Below are 25,263 nucleotides of genomic sequence, written 5' to 3' on the forward strand. Positions count from 1 at the left end.
TAGCGCGCTGGCACGCTACACATGCAGCTGCCCACCCCTTGACGTCCTTGCGGAGGCCAGGCCAGACGAACTTGGAACCGACCAACTTCACTGACGCCTGAACCCCAGGGTGCGAGAGGGAGTGAATTGATTCGAAAACTCGACGGCGCCAGGCCACTGGAACAACGGGGCGGGGACGGCCGGTGGAGACATCGCAGAGGAGGGCAGGACAGCCTTCCTGCATCACAGCGTCCTCCAGCTTGAGACCGGTACGCGTTGACTTAAGGGCAAGGACGTCCGGGTCACTGGGCTGGTCGGCAGCCATAGCGGAGAAATCCACACCGAGGTGCACAGGACACACAAGCACACGCGACAGACAATCAGCAACAGGGTTGGACTTCCCGCCCACATGCTGAATGTCCGTTGTGAACTCAGAGATGGCCGCCAGGTGGCGCTGCTGACGAGCAGACCACGGCTCAGTCACCTTGGACATGGCGAAAGTCAGCGGTTTATGATCCACATAAGCCGTGAAGGAGCGACCCTCCAGCAGGAAGCGGAAATGCTGGGTTGCAAGGCGCAGCGCCAGCAACTCCCGGTCGAAAACGCTGTACTTGCGCTCGCTATCCCGCAGTTTGCGGCTCAAAAATGCGAGTGGCTGCCACGCATTCACCACATGCTGTTCAACCACAGCCCCCACGGCTATGTCAGACGCGTCGGTTGTTAAAGCTATGGACGCCGTGGGTGTGGGATGGGCGAGGAGGGCAGCGTTAGCCAGGGCGCACTTAGCTCCATCAAAGGCCTGGACCTGTTCGGGAGTCCAGTCGACAGGGTCGTTAGCCTTCTTAAGCCGCAGGGCTTCGTAAAGTGGCTGAAGGAGGTGGGCAGCGCGAGGGAGGAAACGGTTATAGAAATTCACCATTCCCAAGAATTCCTGCAACGCCTTAACAGAGACTGGGCGGGGAAATTCCGCCACCGCTTGCACCTTAGAAGGCAACGGGACCGCGCCTTGCGGCGAAATGCGGTGACCCAAGAAGTCAATCACCGGCAGTCCACACTGACACTTGGCCGGGTTGACTATCAGGCCGTGTTCGTCCAGATGACGGAAAACCTGTTTCAGGTGTGCCAGGTGCTCTTCAGCTGACGGACTGGCCACTAATATGTTGTCAAGTTAAACGAACACGAAAGCAAGGTCACGCAACACCGAGTCCATCAGCCTCTGAAAGGTTTGCGCTGCCCCCTTCAAGCCAAAAGGCATGCGCATGAACTCAAAAAGCCCAAACGGGGTGATCACTACGGTCTTGGGCACGTCCTCTGCGCGCACGGGAACCTGATGATAGCCGCGCACCAGGTCCACCTTAGAGAAGATAGTGGTACCTGCCAGGCGTATGGAAAAGTCCTGTATGTGTGGGATGGGATAGCGGTCATTGGCGGTGACGTTCATCAGGCGGCGAAAGTCGCCGCAAGGCCGCCACGACCCATCCGCCTTGGGCACCATGTGAAGCGGCGAGGCCCACGGGCTGTTGGAATGCCTCACTATACCCAGACGCTCCATGATGGCGAACTCCTCCTTAGCTGGAGCCCATTTTACCGCGTCGAGGCGCCGCGCGCGCGCGCCAAAACTGGCGGTCCCAGAGTGGGAATCAAATGTTGTACCCCGTGTTTAGTAACCGTGGTGGAAAAGGCAGGTGGAGTCACCGATGGAGAATCCGCCAGCAAACGCTGAAAAACATCCCCTGATGCTAAAAAGTTAGCGTGTGTTAACGGCCCGGCTCCCCCTGTCTCGCACGGAACAGTGGCGAAAGACACAGCATCAATTAAACGGCGGTTTGCAACATCAACCAGCAGACCATTAGCACACAGAACATCCGCGCCGATAATAGGAACAGTAATGGCGGCCACTACAAAGTCCCACTCAAAATGGCGCCCGTGGAAGCAAACAGTCACCAACTTTGTGCCAAACGCCGCAATGGACGAACCGTTAGCTGTACTTAACTGTGGGCCGCCGCCTTCGGCCGACCTGTCTGTCTTAGCAGGAGGGAGTAGGCTCTTTTGCGAGCCTGAGTCCACCAGAAACCGTCTTCCTGACATCGTGTCCTTAATGAAGAGCAGCTCACTACGTCCGCCAGCACCCACAGCTGCTACTGAACGCTGGCCCTGGAGTTTCCCGCCACCTCAAACTTGCACGGAGGGACGCAGCGCCTCGCCTTGCCGCCGAACCGCTGGTGGAAGAAACAGAGGCCTCTCCCGCGCCGTCTCCGGGCAGTCACTTCAGCCACCACTGCCGGGTCCGCGTCCTCCGAAGTCGGCTGCAGAGGCTCCGATGCCACACTCTGCACAGAGAACCGTCTGGTAGCCAGCAGGACCCGATCGGCCTCCTCAGCCAAACCTCGGCAGTCACCAGCGGCCAGACACGGGGAGTTAGCCAAAGCCGCGTGCACAGGAGACGGGAGCTGGCGCAGGAAAACGTGCGGGAAAAGGAATCCGCCTTCGTCCGAGCCTAGAAGCGACAGCATATTGTCCATGAGCTCCACAACCGTCCCGTCGCCCAAACCGGATAGGGAAAGGATCCTATCTGCCCTCTCTGCGGCAGATAGGCTGTACCTCCAGAGCAGAAGATGTTTGAGGGCGACGTATTTATCGTGTTGCGGAGGGGGGGGGCGCAACAGCTGCATGGCCCGGTGTGTGGACTGCTGGTCCAGCGCAGTGACGACCAGATAGTATCTGGAGTCGTCCGTGGAGATTCCACGCAGGTGGAACAGCGCCTCGACATGCTGGAACCACGAGGCCGGGTCGCTCTGCCAGAACTCTGGGAGCTTCACAGCCACGGCGAGAACGGCCGGCTGGGAGAGTTGGGGCGGCGTGGCCGAAGTGGATTCACACACATCTTCTGCTCCAAACATGTTCAATTCGGGGTCACCAATGTGGCAGGATGAGGAAAAACACAGGAGACGAAGGCGAGTTTGAACTTTATTCCTCAGCTCCAAAACCAAACTGAAACAGGAACAACCCTGCCCCGGCGAGCCCGGGAACGTAAACCACGCCCCCAACGTAAACCACGCCCCCAGCTCACAGCCCTGCTGGGTGAGAGGCATAGCCCCTAGTGTCCACCACAATATCAACTTTAATACCCCAGTGACCTCTATGATATCGATAATGATAAAATGTTACATTTGATACAATGATACAATGTTACATTTTTTTTTCTAAAATGTATTTCTGATTTTTCCCTTTTCTCCCAATTTAGTGGCCAGTCGATCCCTATTTTAATTCAAACACCCACCCTCGTACTGCATGCGTTCACCAACTGCATCTCTCCGGCCGGCAGTCTCGAAGGAGTCGCCTCCCCACTTTCGTGACAAGGCGACTCCAGGCCGAACCACTGTTTTTTCCGACACACACAGAGACGCATTCACGTGATGAACACAAGCCGACTCCGCCCCCTCCCGAAGACAGCGTTGCCAATGATTGCTGCTTCATCGAGTCCGGCCATAGTCGGATCTGACGAGACCGGGGCGCGAACCCCGGTCCCCAGTGGGCAACTGCATCGACACAAAGCCGATGCTTAGACCGCTACAATGTTACATTTTTAACACATCAACTTTAATGCCCCAGTGACCTCTTTGATATCGATCAATCGATCAATCAATCAAGTTGCATTTTATACAGCGCTTTTCTAGCTGCAACAGCCAGTCAAAGCGTTTTACATTTCTGGTCAAATCTGAATTTCAGACACCTGTTACAAGCCGTTTTCTGTACAATCACTACCTATTTCGTATGCGTAAGGTCACCGAAATGTGATTTACAACGATTTACTTATTCACATGTGTGTTACAAAAAGATGTGACATGGGCCGTTTGAGACTATTGACATTAAGCAGACCAGTGACAGACCTTAGTCAGTATACAGATAATGGATTGTCGAAAGCAGTGGAATGGTCACCAGAAACTACAAAGTTGTTTTGCTGCACCTAACATGACCATTTCCATTATTACCACACGGGAATTAATCAGGGCCTCTGCACAGCACATAGGCTTTGCACATTAACACGACCGAATGGGTATCCATGTTAACTGTTCCAATAGATTTAATAATTTCAGCGCATGCCAGGCTAACCACATGCATAAAACTCGGTTGTCACTCAACAAGTCAAACAGACTGACGAATGGATTACATTGCTGACTAGTGAGCCACTATTGCAGCAGTGTTGTCAACCAGCACTTGCTACCATCAACCATAGATGGTAGGCCTAACATATTTAACATCCTGTGACTTTACAACTATATCATTCATAACTGCTTGCATTTCTAGTAACAAAAGATGTGAGATGAGTATTAATCTTAACAATACGAATGGATATTTCTCCCAAGTGTACCGATTACACTGCGGCCATATCCACGTGTCACTTTTTCTTGCGTCGTCGCTGGGCAGCTTGCTCACATAGACAAACTCTACGGCCTGTGTCGTTTAAAAACACAAGGTGAAACAAATAACAGCTCAATACCACTTTAGCCAATATCTTATAGAAGTTGTTAAATAATAATAAAATATCGATAATGATAAAATGTTACATTCGATATGATGATACATTTTTAACACATCAACTTCAATGACCCAGTGACCACTTTGATATTGATAATGATAAAATGTGACATTTGACACAATGATACAATGTTACATTTTTAACGCATCAACTTTAACGCCTCAGTGACCTCTTTGATATCGATAATGATAAAAAAGAGCTTTCATTACTGATTGCGCTCTTGAACAAGTCTTACTCATTGTTGTGTGAAATTAATGTATTTACCATTTGTCAGTGCCAAAGGAAAAATCCCCCCCCCTCAAATTTTGAAAAACGTGGCACACACACTGTTTTGACAGACTGACTATTTTGTACAATTGAGACTGATTTTTCTAAATGTCATTCTGTGTGCATAGTTAGTGAGAGTTGTGGTAGGTTGTAGTTGTGTCTGTGGCCATTGTTGCCATTGTCTCTATGGTTGTATCTGTGGTTGTTGTGTCTGTGGTTGTTGTCGTGCCTGTGGAGGTTGTGGTTGTGATTGTGTCTGTTATTGTGTCTGTGGTTGTTGTTGTGTCTGGTAGTGGTTGTTGTGTCTGTAGTTGTGGTTGCACCTGTTACTGTGTCTGTCATTGCTGTTGTGTCTGTGTATGTGGTTGTGGTTGTTGTGTCTGTGGTTGTGGTCATGTGTGGTTGTGGTCATGTCTGTGGTTCTTGTTGTAGTTGTGCCTGTTATTGTGTCTGTGGTTGCTGTTGTGTCTGTGGTTGTGGTGTAAGACAGAGCTCCTCGTCATCTTAGCCAGTCCATCCTTACAACAACAGCATTATCCAGCTCAGATCAAACCAACTCATGCCCACAAAGTCTGCCTGAAGCCTGGGTGTCATGGCTGATGACCTTTAACCTTTAACCTTTAAGGTTCACGTGGCCTCGGTTGCTCGGTCATGTGGTGTCATCACCAGCCACACATGACAATGGGACGGGAGAAGAGATTTACACCACAGTGAATTTCCTTAAATTTCACTTCCTGTGTGTGTGTGTGTGTGTGTGTGTGTGTTTGTGTGTGTGTGTGTGTGTGTGTGTGTGTGTGTGTGTGTGTGTGTGTGTGTGTCCAGGTTTCGTCTGGTTCCATTCCTGACAGAGTTGCGTGCAGTGATGGACTGGGTCTGGACAGACACAACTCTGTCTCTGTCTTCATGGATTTGTGTAGAGGACGTCTACGCACACACCTTTGTCCTGAAGTGCTGGAGAGAGTCAGAGAGAGTATGATGTTTCCTGTACATCACGTGTGTGTGTGTGTGTGTGTGTGTGTGTGTGTGTGTGTGTGTGTGTGTGTGTGTGTGTGTGTGTGTGTGTGTGTGTGTGTGTGTGTGTGTGTGTGTGTGTGTGTGTGCGTGTTCTCCATGTATATGTACATGTGTGTTTGTGTGTGTCCTCAGCGATACCCTCAGCCGCGAGGTCAGAGGAAGAAGCGTGTGGTTAAGTATGGGATGGGCGGCCTCATCGTGGTCCTGCTGATTTGTATCGTTTGGTTCCCGCTGCTCTTCATGTCTTTGGTCAAATCAGTGGCGGGTGTCATTAACAAACCTCTGGACGTCTCTCTGACCATCACGCTGGGAGGCTTCCAGGTAAACCCTCCAGAGTACACTATGTCAGATTGTAGTACACCTTGTTAGCTTCTTGTATGCTGTGTTAGACTGAAGTACATAATGTGTGGTACCAGCAGAGAAACAGTAGTCATGTCCGTGTTATGTCCATGTTGCAGCCCATCTTCACCATGAGTGCCCAACAGAACCAACTCTATGACCTGACTGAAGAAGATTTCAAGACCATCATCAGTTCATACAGCTACACACCTGTAAATATTGTACTTCTACCATAATCACTATAAATACTACAATGTTTTCCATATCAAGCCTACGTTCATCCCTACATGGTATCTAAACCATCTAAACCATCTGTAAACGATCTCTAAATCATCTAAACCATTTCTAAACCATCTAAATCATCTCTAAACCATCTAAGCCATTTCTAAACCATCTGAACCATTTGTAAACCATCTCTAAATCACCTCTAAACCATTTCCAAACCATTTCTAAACCATCTAAACCATCTCTAAACCATTTCTAAACCATCTAAACCATCTCTAAACCATTTCTAAACCATCTAAACCATCTGTAAACCATCTAAACCATTTCTAAACCATCTGAACCATTTTAAACCATCTCTAAACCATTTGTAAACCATCTCTAAACCATTTCTAAACCATCTAAACCATCTAAACCATCTCTAAACCATTTCTAAACCATCTAAACCATCTGTAAACCATCTAAGCCATTTCTAAACCATCTCTAAATCACCTCTAAACCATTTCCAAACCATTTCTAAACCATCTCTAAACCATTTCTAAACCATCTAAACCATCTGTAAACCATCTAAGCCATTTCTAAACCATCTCTAAACCATTTCTAAACCATCTAAACCATCTCTAAACCATCTAAACCATCTTTAAACCATTTCCAAACCATCTCTAAACCATCTCTAACCCATCTAACCCATTTCTAAACCATCTTTTAAACCATCTCTAAACCCAAACCATCTCTAAACCATTTCTAAACCATCTAACCCATTTCTAAACCATCTAAACCATCTCTAAACCATTTCTTAAACCATCTCTAAACCACCTAAACCATATTTAAACCATTTCTAAACCATCTAGAACATCTAAACCATCTCTAAACCACCGAAACCATATCTAAACCATTTCTAAACCATTTAGAACATCTAAACCATCTCTAAACCATTTCTAAACCATCTAAACCCTTTCTAAACCATCTCTCAACCATCTAAACCATCTGTAAACCATCTAAGCCATCTTCTAACCATCTAAACTATCTCTAAACCATCTCTAAACCATCTAGACCATCTAAACTATCTCTAAACCATCTAGACTATCTATCTAAACCATCTCTAAACCATCTAAACCACTCTCCGATCTGACTGGTGCCACTTTGCAGCTAATATGTCAGAGAAGTTAAGATGAGGCCAGGCTCTTTACCGAGGAAGTACATGAATTCAGAGGCTGCTGGTTATCAAAGTACTATTGTTAGTACTATTACTGCTTACTATGACTGCTTCTACTACTATGAGTGGTACGACTGCTGCTGCTGCCATTGCTCTCACTACTTTATCAACTATTTATACTGCTATCAGCATTATTAAGATAACTACTATCTACCACTACTACACACCACCACCATCACCTTGTGGGTGTGTGCTCCACATGGCTCAGGAGGTAGAGTGGGTCCTCTAGTAATCACAAGGTTCCTGGTTCCATCCCCGGCCCCTCCAGACAGCATGTCGAAGTGTCTTTGAGCAAGACACTGAACCCTTAACTGCTCCTGATGAGCAGGTTGGTGCCTTGCATGGCACCTCCACGCTTAGTGTGTGTGTGTGTGCGTGTGTGTGTGTGTGAGTGTGAGGCATGTATTGTAAAGCATGTGAGTGGTCCTCTCGGCAGACGTGAAGAGCGCTGTATAAATGCTGTCCAGTCAACGTGTATCATTGACTCTTGTTTCCCAGAGTGCTCTGCAGTTTCTGGAGGCATACACCAAAGAAGATGTGACTGTTGCAGAGCTGCAGGGCAGCAGTAACTCTCTGTGGACCATCAGTCCTCCCAGCAGACAGTATCTGATGCAGCTTCTGTCCCTGGACCAGCACTTCCCCCTCACCATGTCCTGGACCATCCAGAGGTCTGTCTGTCATTTATTATTACTTTTATTACTGTCATTATTACTGCTATAACTGTCATTATTATTATTACTGCTATAACTGTCATTATTATTACTGTTATTATTACTGTTATTACTGTCATCATTATTATTATAACTGTCATTATTACTGTTATTACTGTCATTATTATTATTGTTGTTGTTATAACTGTCATTATTATTGTTAATGTTATTATTATTGTTAAACTGTCTTCATTATTATTACTGTTATAACTCATTATTATTATTACTGTTATCATTACTGTTATTACTGTCATTATTATTATTACTGTTATAACTGTCATTATAATTATTACTGTTATTATTACTATTTTTACTGTCATTATTATTATTGTTGCTGCTATTAACATGACTATATGTATTATTGTCATTGTTATCAGCAAAATAACACACACTCACTCACTCACACACACACACACACACACACACACACACACACACACACACACACACACACACACACACACACACACACACACACACACACACACACACACACACACACACACACACACACCATGTCACCAGGGGAGCCAACATGGATTGCTTGTGTTGTTCTGTGGGTTCATCTTATTTTGTTTTACTGCATCAGACCATGAGAGTTCTTCTGACTTGTACAGAGGAGGAGTATTGCAGTGTACAGAGGAGGAGTATTGCATTGTAGAGAGGAGGAGTGTTGTATTGTACAGTGGAGGAGTGATGTATTGTGCAGCGGAGGAGTGTTGTAATTGTACAGCGGATGGGTGTCTAATTATAGAGAGGAGGAGTGTTGAATTGTACAGAGGAGGAGTGTTGTATTGTAGAGAGGAGGGGTGTTGTATTGTACAGAGGAGAAGTGTTGAATTGTACAGAGGAGGGGTGTTGTAATTGTAGAGAGGAGGAGTGTTGTATTGTACAGTGGAGGAGTGTTGTATTGTAGAGAGGAGGAGTGTTGTAATTGTACAGAGGAGGAGTGTTGAATTGTACAGAGGAGGGGTGTCTAATTATAGAGAGGGGGAGTGTTGTAATTGTACAGCGGATGGGTGTCTAATTATAGAGAGGAGGAGTGTTGAATTATAGAGAGGAGGAGTGTTGAATTGTACAGAGGAGGAGTGTTGTAATTGTACAGAGGAGGGGTGTTGAATTATAGAGAGGAGGAGTGTTGTATTGTACAGAGGAGGGGTGTTGTAATTGTACAGAGGAGGGGTGTTGTAATTGTACAGAGGAGGGGTGTTGAATTATAGAGAGGAGGAGTGTTGAATTGTACAGAGGAGGAGTGTTGTATTGTAGAGAGGAGGAGTGTTGTATTGTAGAGAGGAGGAGTGTTGTATTGTACAGAGGAGGGGTGTTGTATTGTAGAGAGGAGGAGTGTTGTAATTGTACAGAGGAGGAGTGTTGAATTGTACAGAGGAGGAGTGTTGCATTGTTGGCCACTCTTTCACGGATGAGGATGCGCACATCCTTGATAGAGAGGAGGAACGTTTGTTTGAACAGGGAGTCAAAGAGGCCATCTATGTGAGGAGGGAACGACCATCCCTGAACCGGGGGGGGGCTAAACGTACATCTGTCACCATCTTACCATGCCGTGATTGCATCTGTTCCCCAGTCCTCTGTGAATAGTACACGGGGCCATTGTAACTCTGGTTAAAGGTCACACCATATTTGCATATGAAACTGCTCGTTAGTTTGTGTCGTTATGCCACTGTATTGTTTATAAGGGTGGGGACACCTGCAGCCACTGTATTGTTTATAAGGGTGGGGACACCTGCAGTCACTGTATTGTTTATAAGGGTGGGGATACCTGCAGTCACTGTATTGTTTATAAGGGTGGGGACACCTGCAGCCACTGTATTGTTTATAAGGGTGGGGACACCTGCAGTCACTGTATTGTTTATAAGGGTAGGGACACCTGCAGTCACTGTATTGTTTATAAGGGTGGAGACACCTGCAGTCACTGTATTGTTTATAAGGGTGGAGACACCTGCAGTCACTGTATTGTTTATAAGGGTAGGGACACCTGCAGTCACTGTATTGTTTATAAGGGTGGGGACACCTGCAGTCACTGTATTGTTTATAAGGGTGGGGACACCTGCAGTCACTGTATTGTTTATAAGGGTGGGGACACCTGCAGCCACTGTATTGTTTATAAGGGTGGGGACACCTGCAGTCACTGTATTGTTTATAAGGGTGGGGACACCTGCAGTCACTGTATTGTTTATAAGGGTGGGGACACCTGCAGTCACTGTATTGTTTATAAGGGTGGGGACACCTGCAGTCACTGTATTGTTTATAAGGGCGGGACACCTGCAGTTGGGTGAGACTGGAGAGGTCACTTAGAACCAGAACCATGTGTATGGGCCATGTAGGTTTACACCACATGGAATGTGACTCTGGTGTCGGGGCTCTCTCAGTGTACTGAACACAGAATAACAACACTACAACACAACTCTCTCAGTAGTGTTGTTATTCTGTGTTCAGTACACTGAGAGAGCCCCGACACCAGAGTCACATTCCATGTGGTGTAAACCTACATGGCCCATACACATGGTTCTGGTTCTGATGCAGCCTCACCTCAACAACACTGCAGGTCTGTAGATGCAGCCTCAACAACACTCCAGTCAGTGCAGTCGAGGCAGGCCTGGAGCTCCAGTTTTGACCACAGGCTTTGCAGGTGTTAGTTTCTGCCTGTAGGTTGGGAGAAGATGAATCCGGCAGTGCTCAGAGGTCCAAGGCTTCAGTGGGGACAGAGCAATAGGAGTCCTTTAATATTGTGTAGCAATGATCCAGAGTGTTTTTGTCCCTGGTGGGACATTTAATGTGCCGTCTGTATTTTGGCAGGTCGTGGCTGAGGTTTGCCTTGTTAAATGCCCAAGGATACTGAGAGGGGAGTCTGGATATTTGTGCTGCATGTTTGTAATTTGACCCACAGGTGTTTAATGTCTCTTTAACACGGGCCTGGTGTGGATAGAGACACCGACCAGAACACATGATGGACATTCCCGTGGTAAACAGAATGGGTCACAGTCAATGAAGAAGGTCTCTAAGTGAGGGCTGCATGATTTCTTCCCCACTGTGACATCCGTACACCAACCTTCATTTATGTAGGAGCATATGCCACCACCCCGTTTTCCCCCGATAGCTCCGTATCGCGGTCCACCTGTAGGAGTTGGACCTGTGGCAGATGAAGTGTTGTGTCCGTGATGTGATCTCTAAGCCAGGGTTCAGTGAGACACAGGGCAGCAGATCTGGAAAAGTCTGAGTTTGTTCTGTTTAGGAGCATCAGTTCGTCCGTGTTGTTGGCCAGACAGCGGACACTGACCAGGTGGATTAACGGGAGCGTGGTTCTGAATCCCCGCTGTCACAGTTTAACGAGCACTCCGGCTGCTTCCATCTTCAGCATCTTCGTCTTAGTCCGCACAGGACCGTACCGACCCAGACCTGGTCAAGACTTTGGTTAAAATGTTCAAGTCGGTAGGAAGTGTGTTCAGTTGGTCCAGTGGACAGTTGGAGGCTTAGAAGTTCTTCCCTGCTGTGTGATCAGTGAGTGGGCGCTGGAAACTAAACAAATAAACAAAAACAGAACAAGCACAACAGAGCACAGAACCAAGTCCACCGTCCACGGCACCGTCTTGATGACATTACATTACATTCCAGTCATTTAGCTGATGCTTTTATCCAAAGTGACTTACAATAAGTGCCTCATTTAACGTAGGAAATCAGCTGAGTGATGAAATGTTTCTCTCAGTAAACGTTGTATCCAGATGAACTGATTCCACTTTCAGGGAGGAAGACAGATAGCTAGACAGATGAGCAACAGACAGACCGATAACAAGTGTGTCTGTTTTCTACAGGAACCTGAGTCTCGGGGCAAAGGCTGAGCTGGCGTCTGGTAAACATGTGACTTACCTGGATGACCAAACCAGGCTGAACCTGATTGAGCTTCTTAACGGGACCAGAGACTCCCCTGTGTGAGTTGTGGTGTTTTATGTTCCATGTGAAAAGTGGCGGCTGTGTCCTCCTTGAGGAAGGATGGATGAAGGATGAATGAAGGATGGATGAAGGGTGGATGGAGGATGGATGAAGGATGGATGGTGGATTGATGAAGGATGGCTAGAGGATGATGAAGGATGGAAGGAGGATGGATGAAGGATGATGAAGGATGGGTGGATGAAGGATGGATGGAGGATGGATGAAGGATGGATGGATGCAGGGAACTACATGTGTGCATGTATTGTATGAGTTCATTTCACGGTTTATGATGAACTGGATTACAACATTAACATGTCCTGGGTTGTGACCTGTACACTGCCAGTATCACATCGCTCTGGTAACCACAAGGTGGCACCATGGTCCAGTGGTTACACTGTTCCTCACAGCAAGAGGGTCCTGGGTTCGAACCCCAGGCTGTCCCAGGTCCTTTCTGTGTGGAGTTTGCATGTTCTTCCCGCGTCTGCGTGGCTTTCCTCCACAATCAAAAAGACATGCATGTTAGGTTAATACTCCTGCCTGTGCCGTTGAGCAAGGCCATGCAAAAAAGAAGTGGAGTTGGTCCCCGGACGCTGCAGCTGCTTTCTTTTGCTCTCTTTCTTAAAATAGGTTTGAATACCTTTAACTGCCCCTTTGTGTTGTTTTTATCATAAAGTAGAAAACAAACAAAACAAAACAGTGTTCCTGGCTCGTGAGAGGCCAGGAAGAGGCTCGGTTCCCCCGCGTGCGAGGCCAGGAAGAGGCTCGGTTCCCCACGTGTGAGGCCAGGAAGAGGCTCGGTTCCCCCGCGTGCGAGGCCAGGAAGAGGCTCGGTTCCCCACGTGTGAGGCCAGGAAGAGGCTCGGTTCCCCACGTGTGAGGCCAGGAAGAGGCTCGGTTCCCCACGTGCGAGGCCAGGAAGAGGCTCGGTTCCCCCGCGTGTGAGGCCAGGAAGAGGCTCGGTTCCCCCACGTGTGAGGCCAGGAAGAGGCTCGGTTCCCCGCGTGCGAGGCCAGGAAGAGGCTCGGTTCCCCACGTGTGAGGCCAGGAAGAGGCTCGGTTCCCCGTGTGCGAGGCCAGGAAGAGGCTCGGTTTCCCCGCATGTGAGGCCAGGAAGAGGCTCGGTTCCCCATGTGCGAGGCCAGGAAGAGGCTCGGTTCCCCGCGTGCGAGGCCAGGAAGAGGCTCGGTTCCCCCACGTGTGAGGCCAGGAAGAGGCTCGGTTCCCCACGTGCGAGGCCAGGAAGAGGCTCGGTTCCCCCACGTGCGAGGCCAGGAAGAGGCTCGGTTCCCCCACGTGTGAGGCCAAGAAGAGGCTCGGTTCCCCGCGTGCGAGGCCAGGAAGAGGCTCGAGGCCAGGAAGAGGCTCGGTTCCCCCACGTGTGAGGCCAAGAAGAGGCTCGGTTCCCCGCGTGCGAGGCCAGGAAGAGGCTCGGTTCCCCCTCGTGTGAGGCCAGAAAGAGGCTCGGTTCCCCCACGTGTGAGGCCAGGAAGAGGCTCGGTTCCCCATGTGCGAGGCCAGGAAGAGGCTCGGTCCCCCGCGTGTGAGGCCAGGAAGAGGCTCGGTTCCCCCACGTGTGAGGCCAGGAAGAGGCTCGGTTCCCCGTGTGCGAGGCCAGGAAGAGGCTCGGTTCCCCTGCGTGTGAGGCCAGGAAGAGGCTCGGTTCCCCGCGTGCGAGGCCAGGAAGAGGCTCGGTCCCCCGCGTGCGAGGCCAGGAACAGGCTGAGTTCCCCCACGTGCGAGGCCAGGAAGAGGCTCGGTTCCCCACGTGCGAGGCCAGGAAGAGGCTCGGTCCCCCGCGTGCGAGGCCAGGAAGAGGCTGAATTCCCCCATGTGCGAGGCCAGGAAGAGGCTCGGTTCCCCACGTGCGAGGCCAGGAAGAGGCTCGGTTCCCCCACGTGTGAGGCCAGGAAGAGGCTCGGTTCCCCGCGTGTGAGGCCAGGAAGAGGCTCGGTTCCCCGCGTGCGAGGCCAGGAAGAGGCTCGGTTTCCCCGCATGTGAGGCCAGGAAGAGGCTCGGTTCCCCGCATGCGAGGAAAGGAATAGGCTCGGTTCCCCGCGTGCGAGGCCAGGAAGAGGCTCGGTTCCCCGCGTGCGAGGCCAGGAAGAGGCTCGGTTCCCGTGCGTGAGAGGCCAGGAAGAGGCTCGGTTCCCCACGTGTGAGGCCAGGAAGAGGCTCGGTTCCCCTGCGTGAGAGGCCAGGAAGAGGCTCGGTTCCCCTGCGTGAGAGGCCAGGAAGAGGCTCGGTTCCCCTGCGTGAGAGGCCAGGAAGAGGCTCGGTTCCCCCGCGTGCGAGGCCAGGAAGAGGCTCGGTTCCCCGCGTGTGAGGCCAGGAAGAGGCTCGGTTTCCCCGCGTGTGAGGCCAGGAAGAGGCTCGGTTCCCCTGCGTGAGAGGCCAGGAAGAGGCTCGGTTCCCCCGCATGTGAGGCCAGGAAGAGGCTCGGTTCCCCTGCGTGAGAGGCCAGGAAGAGGCTCGGTTCCCCCGCATGTGAGGCCAGGAAGAGGCTCGGTTCACCCGCGTGCGAGGCCAGGATGAGGCTCGGTACCCCTGCGTGAGAGGCCAGGAAGAGGCTCGGTTCCCCCGCGTGCGAGGCCAGGAAGAGGCTCGTTTCCCCGCATGCGAGGACAGGAATAGGCTCGGTTCCCCACATGCGAGGCCAGGAAGAGGCTCGGTTCCCCGCGTGCGAGGCCAGGAAGAGGCTCGGTTCCCCGCGTGCGAGGCCAGGAAGAGGCTCGGTTCCCCTGCGTGAGAGGCCAGGAAGAGGCTCGGTTCCCCGCGTGCGAGGCCAGGAAGAGGCTCGGTTCCCCGCGTGAGAGGCCAGGAAGAGGCTCGGTTCCCCGCGTGTGAGGCCAGGAAGAGGCTCGGTTTCCCCGCGTGTGAGGCCAGGAAGAGGCTCGGTTCCCCTGCGTGAGAGGCCAGGAAGAGGCTCGGTTCCCCCACATGTGAGGCCAGGAAGAGGCTCGGTTCCCCTGCGTGAGAGGCCAGGAAGAGGCTCGGTTCCCCGCGTGTGAGGCCAGGAAGAGGCTCGGTTCCCCTGCGTGAGAGGCCAGGAAGAGGCTCGGTTCCCCCGCGTGTGAGGCCAGGAAGAGGCTCGGTTCCCCTGCGTGAGAGGCCAGGAAGAGGCTCGGTTCCCCCGCGTGCGAGGCCAGGAAGAGGCTCGGTTCCCCTGCGTGAGAGGCCAGGAAGAGGCTCGGTTCCCCCGCGTGCGAGGCCAGGAAGAGGCTCGGTTCCCCGCATGCGAGGACAGGAATAGGCTCGGTTCCCCACGTGCGAGGCCAGGAAGAGGCTCGGTTCCCCGCGTGCGAGGCCAGGAAGAGGCTCGGTTCCCCGCGTGCGAGGCCAGGAAGAGGCTCGGTTCCCCTGCGTGAGAGGCCAGGAAGAGGCTCGGTTCCCCGCGTGCGAGGCCAGGAAGAGGCTCGGTTCCCCGCGTGCGAGGCCAGGAAGAGGCTCGGTTCCCCCCGCGTGCGAGGCCAGGAAGAGGCTCGGTTCCCCCGCGTGCGAGGCCAGGAAGAGGCTCGGTTCCCCCGCGTGCGAGGCCAGGAAGAGGCTCGGTTCCCCCGCGTGCGAGGCCAGGAAGAGGCTCGGTTCCCCGCGTGCGAGGCCAGGAAGAGGCTCGGTTCCCCGCGTGCGAGGCCAGGAAGAGGCTCGGTTCCCCCGCGTGCGAGGCCAGGAAGAGGCTCGGTTCCCCCGCGTGCGAGGCCAGGAAGAGGCTCGGTTCCCCCGCGTGCGAGGCCAGGAAGAGGCTCGGTTCCCCCGCGTGCGAGGCCAGGAAGAGGCTCGGTTCCCCCCGCGTGCGAGGCCAGGAAGAGGCTCGGTTCCCCCGCGTGCGAGGCCAGGAAGAGGCTCGGTTCCCCCGCGTGCGAGGCCAGGAAGAGGCTCGGTTCCCCCGCGTGCGAGGCCAGGAAGAGGCTTGGATCCCCGCGTGTGAGGCCAGGAAGAGGCTCGGTTCCCCCGCGTGCGAGGCCAGGAAGAGGCTCGGTTCCCCGCGTTAGAGGCCAGGAAGAGGCTCGGTTCCCCGCAGCTGACAGGAAGTTACCGTTTATTTCTTGCTTTTCTTCCTGGTTTTGTGTGTGAGTGATGTGAGCAGATGCTAGAAGCTGCTGTGAATCACAGTCAAATTCCTCGTGTGCACACACACACACACACACACACACACACACACATACATACACACACAGACATGGTTCTGGTTCTGAGATGTATCAGCTCAGAAACATTATGGTGGTGTTTACAGTCACATCACATGTTCCATGATGACGCCCCAACGATGGGATGAAGATGACGAGAGGGCTCCTCTCAGATGAAGGGAGCCTGTAAAACAGAATAAAGTGCTGCTCATCTGCCAGATGCGGTCTGGTTCCATATCTGGTGATGTTTTACAGATCAGTTCATTTAGAGTGATAAATCTTTATAAAACAGGATCAACTGACCAGTCTGTTGATTTCAAGATGTCTAACCCTAACCTGTACTTTGGCGTTGACTTTATTGACATTTTGGAGAATATAATGTGATTGTAGCACCCTGTTAGACATCATTGTGGTTTAGGTCTACGCTGAGACTGACACAGCTGACGTAATGTCAGTTGTTTTGGGGTTTTTTTAGTTTTGTATGGCAGTTCATTTTGTGTTGAAGATGATATTTATGCAGGACAGCATGTGATGCAGGTCATGAACAGTGGCCTACATCAGCCTGCTGCAGAACAGTATGTGATGCAGACTATGAACAGTGGCCTACATCAGCCTACTGCAGGACAGCATGTGATGCAGGTCATGAACAGTGGCCTACATCAGCCTACTGCGGGACAGCATGTGATGCAGGTCATGAACAGTGGCCTACATCAGCCTGCTGCAGAACAGTATGTGATGCAGGTCATGAACAGTGGCCTACATCAGCCTGCTGCAGAACAGTATGTGATGCAGACCATGAACAGTGGCCTACATAAGCCTACTGCAGGACAGCATGTGATGCAGACCATGAACAGTGGCCTACATCAGCCTGCTGCAGAACAGTATGTGATGCAGACTATGAACAGTGGCCTACATCAGCCTACTGCAGGACAGCATGTGATGCAGACTATGAACAGTGGCCTACATCAGCCTACTGCAGGACAGCATGTGATGCAGACCATGAACAGTGGCCTACATCAGCCTGCTGCAGGACAGCATGTGATGCAGGTCATGAACAGTGGCCTACATCAGCCTGCTGCAGGACAGTATGTGATGCAGACCATGAACAGTGGCCGACATCAGCCTGCTGCAGGACAGCATGTGATGCAGACCATGAACAGTGGCCTACATCAGCCTGCTGCAGGGCAGCATGTGATGCAGGTCATGAACAGTGGCCTACATCAGCCTGCTGCAGGACAGCATGTGATGCAGACCATGAACAGTGGCCTACATCAGCCTACTGCAGGACAGCATGTGATGCAGGTCATGAACAGTGGCCTACATCAGCCTACTGCAGGACAGCATGTGATGCAGGTCATGAACAGTGGCCTACATCAGCCTGCTGCAGAACAGTATGTGATGCAGACCATGAACAGTGGCCTACATCAGCCTGCTGCAGAACAGTATGTGATGCAGACCATGAACAGTGGCCTACATCAGCCTGCTGCAGGACAGCATGTGATGCAGGTCATGAACAGTGGCCTACATCAGCCTGCTGCAGAACAGTATGTGATGCGGACCATGAACAGTGGCCTACATCAGCCTGCTGCAGGACAGCATGTGATGCAGATCATGAACATTTGCCTACATCAGCCTGCTGCAGGACAGCATGTGATGCAGATCATGAACAGTGGCCTACATCAGCCTGCTGCAGAACAGTATGTGATGCGGACCATGAACAGTGGCCTACATCAGCCTGCTGCAGGACAGCATGTGATGCAGATCATGAACATTTGCCTACATCAGCCTGCTGCGGGACAACATGTGATGGAGGTCATGAACGGTGGTCTACATCAGCCTGCTGCAGGACAGTATGTGATGGAGGTCATGAACGGTGGTCTACATCAGCCTGCTGCAGGATAGCGTGGGCCAGTATGGTGAAGCCCTGCCATGGGCAGGCATGTGGATGGGAAACAGGGATCACTAAAGTCATTAATAATACATGACCATTTGTTGTTGGGTCTCACGGAGGCTGTAGGTGTCTCTGGATATTACTTTATAATCTATCCACATCTCTGATCTGAGACAACTAAATATCATCTGTGCCGCAGCGGGCTGATGTAGGCCACTGTTCATCTCTCCATCACATGCTGTCCTGCAGCAGGCTTATGTAGGTGACTGTTAGTGATCTGCATCACATGCTGTACCACAGCAGTCTGATGTAGGCCACTGTTCTTGGTCTCCATCACATGCTGTTCTACAGCAGGCTGTTGTAGGCCACTGTTCATGGTCTCCATCACATGCTGTCCTGCAGCAGGCTGATGTAGACCACTGTTAATGATCTGCATCACATGTTGTCCTGCAGCAGGCTGATGTAGACCATTGTTAATGATCTGCATCACATGGCATGTGTTTGTACCTGTTGTGTTTTGTTTTTTGCACATTTCATTTCGGAGCTCGTACTTTTTTTTTTCATTTCACTGCACTCGGGACTTGTACTTGTGTGTATGTGATAAATAAACCTCTTGAATCTCGAATCTTGAATGCTGTCCTGCAGCCGGCTGATATAGGCCACTGTTCAAGATCTCCAACACAAACTGGAAATGCGAGGACATTATGGGTGAAAGAAGCTCAGCCAATGCAATATTTAAGACTATTGCAGACAGCCCATCCTGCCAGAGCAGAGATAGGTGCTGTGAAATCGTACTACAAAAGAACTGTGTTTGGATTGTAGGCATGTGTCAAGGCAAAAAAAAAAAAAAACAAAGTGAAAAGAATGATTTTATTTCATTTTCTGAATCATCAGCATGCTCTAGTTACATGACATTACATTACAGTCGTTTAGCTGACGCTTTTATCCAAAGCGATTTACAATAAGTGCATCATTTAACATAGGAAATCAGGAGAACTACTAGTCATCAGAGGACATAAGTGCATCTAAACAAGCATCTAAGAGCGAAACCAGTGCTAAAGTAAAAGCGCAAGAAAGAGTTTTTTTTTTTAAATGAGTGAATACAATAAGTGCTAAGAACAAGTAACAGGGTAGTAGTTCTTGAAGAGGTGAGTTTTCAACCTGCGCCAAAAGATGGGCAGTGACTCCGCTGTCCTGACATCAGTGGGGAGTTCATTCCACCACTGTGGGCCAGGACAGAACAGAGCCGTGACCCGGTCAATAGGCAGCAGGGGCCTCTGAGCAACGGTGCAACCAGGCGTCCTGAGGCAGCAGAGCGAAGTGGTCGGGCGGGGGTGTAGGGCTTGACCATGACCCGGAGATAGGAAGGAGCTGTTCCTTTCACTACCCTGTAGGCTAGCACCAGAGTCTTGAACTGGATGCGAGCAGCTACTGGGAGCCAGTGTAGGGACATGAGAAGAGGAGTTGTGTGGGAGAACTTAGGGCGGTTGAACTGCAGCTTTCTGAACAAGCTCCTCTAGTTCCCCTTCCTGGAAAAGATTGTCTGGGACGGCAGGTCTCAAGAACCAGTCAGGAACATAGTATCCATTCTTGTGCTTCCACCCATAGTTAACAGGATCCAAATCTTGTCCTGGATGTGGTGAGTCAGCATTTCCCCAAAAAATGCTAATGAATTGGGCCCATCGTAATTTGTTGCGCACAGTCTTTGCACAAGGTGGAAGTAGAGCACAGTCAACCTTCTTTATGCTGAACATTGGATTATCCTGAAATAAGAAAACACACGCACCATGAAAAAGATACACAGTTGAGGTCAACAGTATTCGCCTCCTTTATGAAATCAAACAAAACCCTTAACTTTTCTATGGAAATTACCATAACCAAAACTGTTTATAGTTTAATTGCTTCCAAAAGAACAAAGACAAAATCTCCACTAAGCTTGATTAAGATATTTTACTGATGTGCTGAATTGAAACAAGAAAAAACAAAAATGACAAGGCCAAAATTATTAGCCCTCTGACAATTAATAGTCAGTAGTGGAACCTTTCTGACTCACAACTGACAACAACCTCTTATGGTGGTTCCTAACTTGGTTGGCACATGTCTCTTGAGGGATCTCAGCCCATTCTTCCATGGCATATTGTTCCAGCTCATCCAAATTGCCTGGTTTTCCAACATGGACATTAACCTTGAGCTCCCGCCACAGATTCTCAATAGGATTGAGATCTGGACTCTGAGAGGGCCACTCCAGGACCTTGATTTTGGTGTCCTTCAAAAAGTTTTGGACCAACTTGGATGTATGCTTTGGGTCATTGTCTCACTGGAAGACCCAGCAGTGACCTAAAGCTAGACTGGCAGCAGATTTCTTTGCATTATCCTTCAAAATGTCAATATAATCTTCTTTCTTCATGATCCCATGCACCCGAACAAGGTTCCCTGTGCCTGAAGCAGCAAAACAGCCCCACAGCATTATGCTCCCACCACCATGTTTAACTGTGGCAACTGTATTTTTAGGGTTGAAGGCCTCTCGCTTCCTCTTTCGCCAAACAAAAGCAACATCCATGTGCCCAAACAGCTCAAGTTTAGTCTCATCAGACCAAAGGACAGACTTCCAAAACTCATGCCAATGTTTCAAATGTTCACGGGCAAACTTCAGTCTGGCTTTGATGTGCTGCTGTGTGAGCAATGGAGTTTCTCTTGGATGATGACCTCGAAGCCCACCACGATGAAGAGCCCTCACAACAGTCTTCCTTGAAACATCAAGGCCAAAAGAGGCCAGTTCAGCAACAGTCATCTTGGCAGAGATCCGGGGATTGTTGTTGACATCTCTGACTATTTTCCTGTCCAAAGTTTTTGGAATCTTGCACTTTCGACCAGGCCCAGGTTTGTTTCTAACACAATCTGTCTCCTTGTGCTTTGCAATGATGCAACACACAGCTGTTCTAGACACTGTGAAACGCTTGGAAATGGCAGTATAGCCTTCCCCCTTAAGATGAGCATCCACTATCTTCTTTCTGAGCTCCAGACTGATTTCTTTACTTTTTGGCATGATGAAATTACTTCTTACCAAGAATTTAAGAGTAGTCCCTCTCAATCAAGTGTTCAAGTGCCACTAGCCCTGTTCATTGGAGTCCCTTAAGTAAAGTTCAATGCTGATTGATTGCTCAGGTGTGGTTTCAAAGCAAAAAGTCACATGGGGGACTAATAATTTTGACCACCTCAATTTTCACTACATTTGGTATAAAGCAAACCTGAAGATTTATTTTACATTCCAGAATGTACCAACTAGGGGCCTTAACATTGATGAATGTTTTACTAAGTAAAGTTTTATGAATGATGCAAACATTAGGCAGAATTTTAGAGAAATGTTCCATAGTTCCTTGGGGGCTTATAATTTTGATCTTAACTGTACCATACACAAGGAAACCAAACATATTTATATGACAGATTTGTCAGTTTACAATCCCAAATGTACTCAGTTAAACTAGAGAATATTAATTGACTAATCCCACTCAGAAACATGCCAACTGAAATATTACATTTGCATAATTGTTAATAAAAATTGTTTCTACCTCAAGGATACCTGTTGCCATTTACCTGATTAATTTTTACAGTCATCTGAAGCAGTTTTGCATATCTTGCCTCACTGACATTCTTAACATCTCCCTTCATCCCATACAAGGCACAAGTGAACTCTTCTGCTTTACTCTGATCTGCTTCATCTTTGAAAGACAGTTTCCTGAAGAACTGAATGAGTGTTCCATTAGTGTCTTTCCGAAGAACTTCAAATGCCTTCACTTTACCTTTTCTGTGGAATGCTGTGGTGAGGTCGCAGCCTGTAAATGCATGAAGACACGGCATTGCTGCAGCTAGTCCCCTCTGTGTTGATTCCAGGGTGGTGGCAATGTGGCAGACATCAATATGTTGACGGTTATTTTCAGATCCACATTCCATCATGATGTGATTGTACGATGGGTCCCTGTGACTTTCCAGGTGCCTTCCTAACATTCCAAGGAGAATAACAATGACATCAATATCAGAGGTTCTAACAACTACATTTCCCATGGCGTTGGCTGCATGAAATGCAAGGAGAGTACCAGCTTCCTCATGACTACCCTGGAGATAGGCTGGATGTTCAACTGTCATCTTGAAATCAAGTTCATTGAAGACGGGCACAGTTGCCACCATGGGAGACTATGAGGCTAGGATTGGTCCATACTGGTCTTTTTGTCATTCTTTCAGAAGAAACATTGCTAACTGATCTTTGAAAATCCCGTTCTATAATAACTTCTGACAACTCTGTCTGGGTGCTTGCTCTGGACAAGTAATGACGAATGGACGGTCATCTGCCCCACATAGTTTTCTTTCACTCTCTTTCAGGGACGTGGGTTGGTAAGTATCAAAGAAAACATGGATCTCATTCCCTTGGCGGGCACAGACATAGGAGAGAAGATTTCTGGCAAGGTCTCCATATGACTTGATCTTCCCAATGACAGATAAGAATGAGTGGATCAAGAGGCCACCATTGATTAAAGTAACATCAGTCGGTGGTTTTGGTGTTTCTGTGAAACTGCCCTGTAGCTCCTCTAATTTACTGAGCAGCTTGCTCTTGTCGGTCTTGAGGCCTGATCCATCCGAGTGTGCAATAGACAGTGGGTACTCTGTAATTGGGGAGGTCAAAACATGTCTGAGGTTGAAGGTGGTCTTCTGTGAAATGATGACAGCATGCAAATAAAAATATCTCTCATACTCTCAGCCGCAGAGTTTTCCTTGATAATGGGATGTCTCCTGTTTTACGTTTTCCTGTGCAAAATTGGACGCTTTTCTTCTTTGGATGGGCTTCAAGAATCTTTGCGTATCTACTGCACATTCCTCTTGGAACTCCACACGAAGTTTGTGGCCAGCAACAAGGCTTCCAGTCAGATATTCTTGTGTTTCATGGGATGCTGCTCTGCCAGTAGCTATGTTCAGGAGGCATGCAGATGTTGTTGCTGGTGAAGAGATGGGGTCACAAGATTCAGAGATTGCCTTGATCAAGACATCCCTTTGCTTACTGTCCTTCTGAATTCTGCTGGCCCGTATCTGTGCTGCTGGCTGCTCCTCTGCCTCCAGTCCTGCCATACTCTGCAGCACCGTCACAGACATGCCCCGCTGAGTTGCAGTGATGCACCATCTTCTTATTGCCTTGCGTGAGTAGTGGAACCCCCATGATCTTGGAAAAGTGGGTGAATGTTGAGGAACTGTTCCTGGGCTTTGAAATCCTTAGGAACATCTGCAAGTAGGTCCTTGATGTCATCACGCCTTTCTGATGGAAGCGTTAACACAAAGTTGTCATACATTTTTCTCTCCATGGCAAGAGCAAGGATTTCATGAATCCGTACACACTGATTGTAATACTTTCCACGGATGAAACCCATCAGTGACCCTACTTGTAAACATTTGGTCAACACAGAGTAGCCTAATGTCTCTGGGATTCTAGACCTAAGGTCAACACTTTCTATATTATATTTAATTAGTCTTGGATATTAATCATTATAATGCAGAAAACTGAAAAACAACGCTTCACCCTGGAGAGCTTCCATTTTTTTATTTCCAAATTAATCCATAAATGCAGTTAGCTTTTAATATTTACTCTTGGTCAGTTCAATCTAAGATAACAGACATAGGCACCACATTTGTCCTGAAAGAATATGTAGACAGACAGACAGACAGACAGACAAACAGATAGATAAAGAGAGAGAGAGGGAGAGAGAGAGAGAACTGCAGGGACTGCAGCAGTGAGACTTTAGACAATTGACAGCTATAGAATGTTGAAGTCACCAAGATTCCACCATGTATTTAAATAGGAATTTTTTACTCCATTATCTTAAATATTTCAAAAAAATTTAAAAAGTGCACAAAAATGAAAATATCATAGCTGAAGTGTCATTTACAAGACCTACGTGACAAAGTTTGAACAAAGTTCCTACGTGGAGCGGTTCTGGTTCTAGCTAGAAATCTAGGAAGAACAATATGCAAGCATTAATGTAATGGACATAGAGATAACATTAAAGGTGTCTGCCGGGCCCTTTGCAGCAGAATATTTGTCTGGCAGGGACCGTTCTGTACTCTGTGGGACCTACCTATTCATTTTAAATTGGTTTGAGATGGTACCTGGAATGTTTGATCAAATGTGTTTTTGGGCCCCTCTTTGAGGTTGCCAGGGGTCACACGCAGCAGGGGGTCCTCAGCAGACATCCATATCTGCATATGTTAGGACACACCATAAATGTTCCTGTGTTCAGATGTTGGTACCTCGTTCGTTTGATCAAAATGCTCTGGGCTGCTGCTCTATCAGCCATGAAGCGGTAGAACACACAAGACCATGGAACAGGTCTCCTGAGTGCTGACGTGTAGTGCATAAAAAATCATCTGTCCCCGGGTCAACACTCATATCAAGTTCCAAACTGCTTCTGGAAGCAAAGTCAGCACAAGAACTGTTGGTCGGGAGCTTCATGACGCACAGAAAGAAAGAAAGAAAGAAAGAAAGAAAAGAAAGAAAGAAAGAAAGAAAGAAAGAAAGAAAGAAAGAAAGAAAAGAAAGAAAGAAAGCCGCTTTATTCCACATTGTATTCTTACAATGAATGTGTTCTCTGCATGTAACCCATCCTATTGTATAGGAGCAGTAGGCAGCTGCAGCACCCGGGGACCAACTCCAGTTCCTCTTTCCATTGCCTTGCTCAGGGGCACAGGCAGGAGTATTAACCATAACATGCATGTCTTTTTGATGGTGGGAGGAAACCCACACAGACACGAGGAGAACATGCAAACTCCACACAGAAAGGACCTGGGACGGCCTGGGGTTCGAACCCAGGACTTTCTTGCTGTGAGGCCTCACCCCATGCCACCTAAGGCCACAGAAGCCTAAGATCACCATGTGCAATACCAAGCCTCAGCTGGAGTGGTGTAGAGCACACCACCATTAGACTCTGGAGCAGTGGAAACACCAGTGATGGATCACGTTTCACTATCTGGCAGTC

The 25,263-nt window shown here is 49.1% G+C and overlaps 1 protein-coding gene across 2 annotated transcripts in view; it reads left to right on the forward strand.

The window, feature by feature from the left end:
* LOC130129961 (piezo-type mechanosensitive ion channel component 2-like) overlaps positions 1 to 25,263 on the forward strand; it is a 203,520-nt gene that overhangs the window by 159,459 nt on the left and 18,798 nt on the right. For both annotated transcript variants that reach the window (XM_056299667.1, XM_056299668.1), the window contains 5 exons: positions 5,609 to 5,756; positions 5,933 to 6,121; positions 6,259 to 6,351; positions 8,076 to 8,245; positions 12,115 to 12,231. In XM_056299667.1, coding sequence (XP_056155642.1) covers positions 5,609 to 5,756; positions 5,933 to 6,121; positions 6,259 to 6,351; positions 8,076 to 8,245; positions 12,115 to 12,231 — 717 coding nt within the window. The remainder of the gene's footprint in view (positions 1 to 5,608; positions 5,757 to 5,932; positions 6,122 to 6,258; positions 6,352 to 8,075; positions 8,246 to 12,114; positions 12,232 to 25,263) is intronic.

The sequence above is a fragment of the Lampris incognitus genome, chromosome 19 (genome assembly GCF_029633865.1).
Source record: "Lampris incognitus isolate fLamInc1 chromosome 19, fLamInc1.hap2, whole genome shotgun sequence".
Classification (NCBI taxonomy): Eukaryota; Metazoa; Chordata; class Actinopteri; order Lampriformes; family Lampridae; genus Lampris; species Lampris incognitus.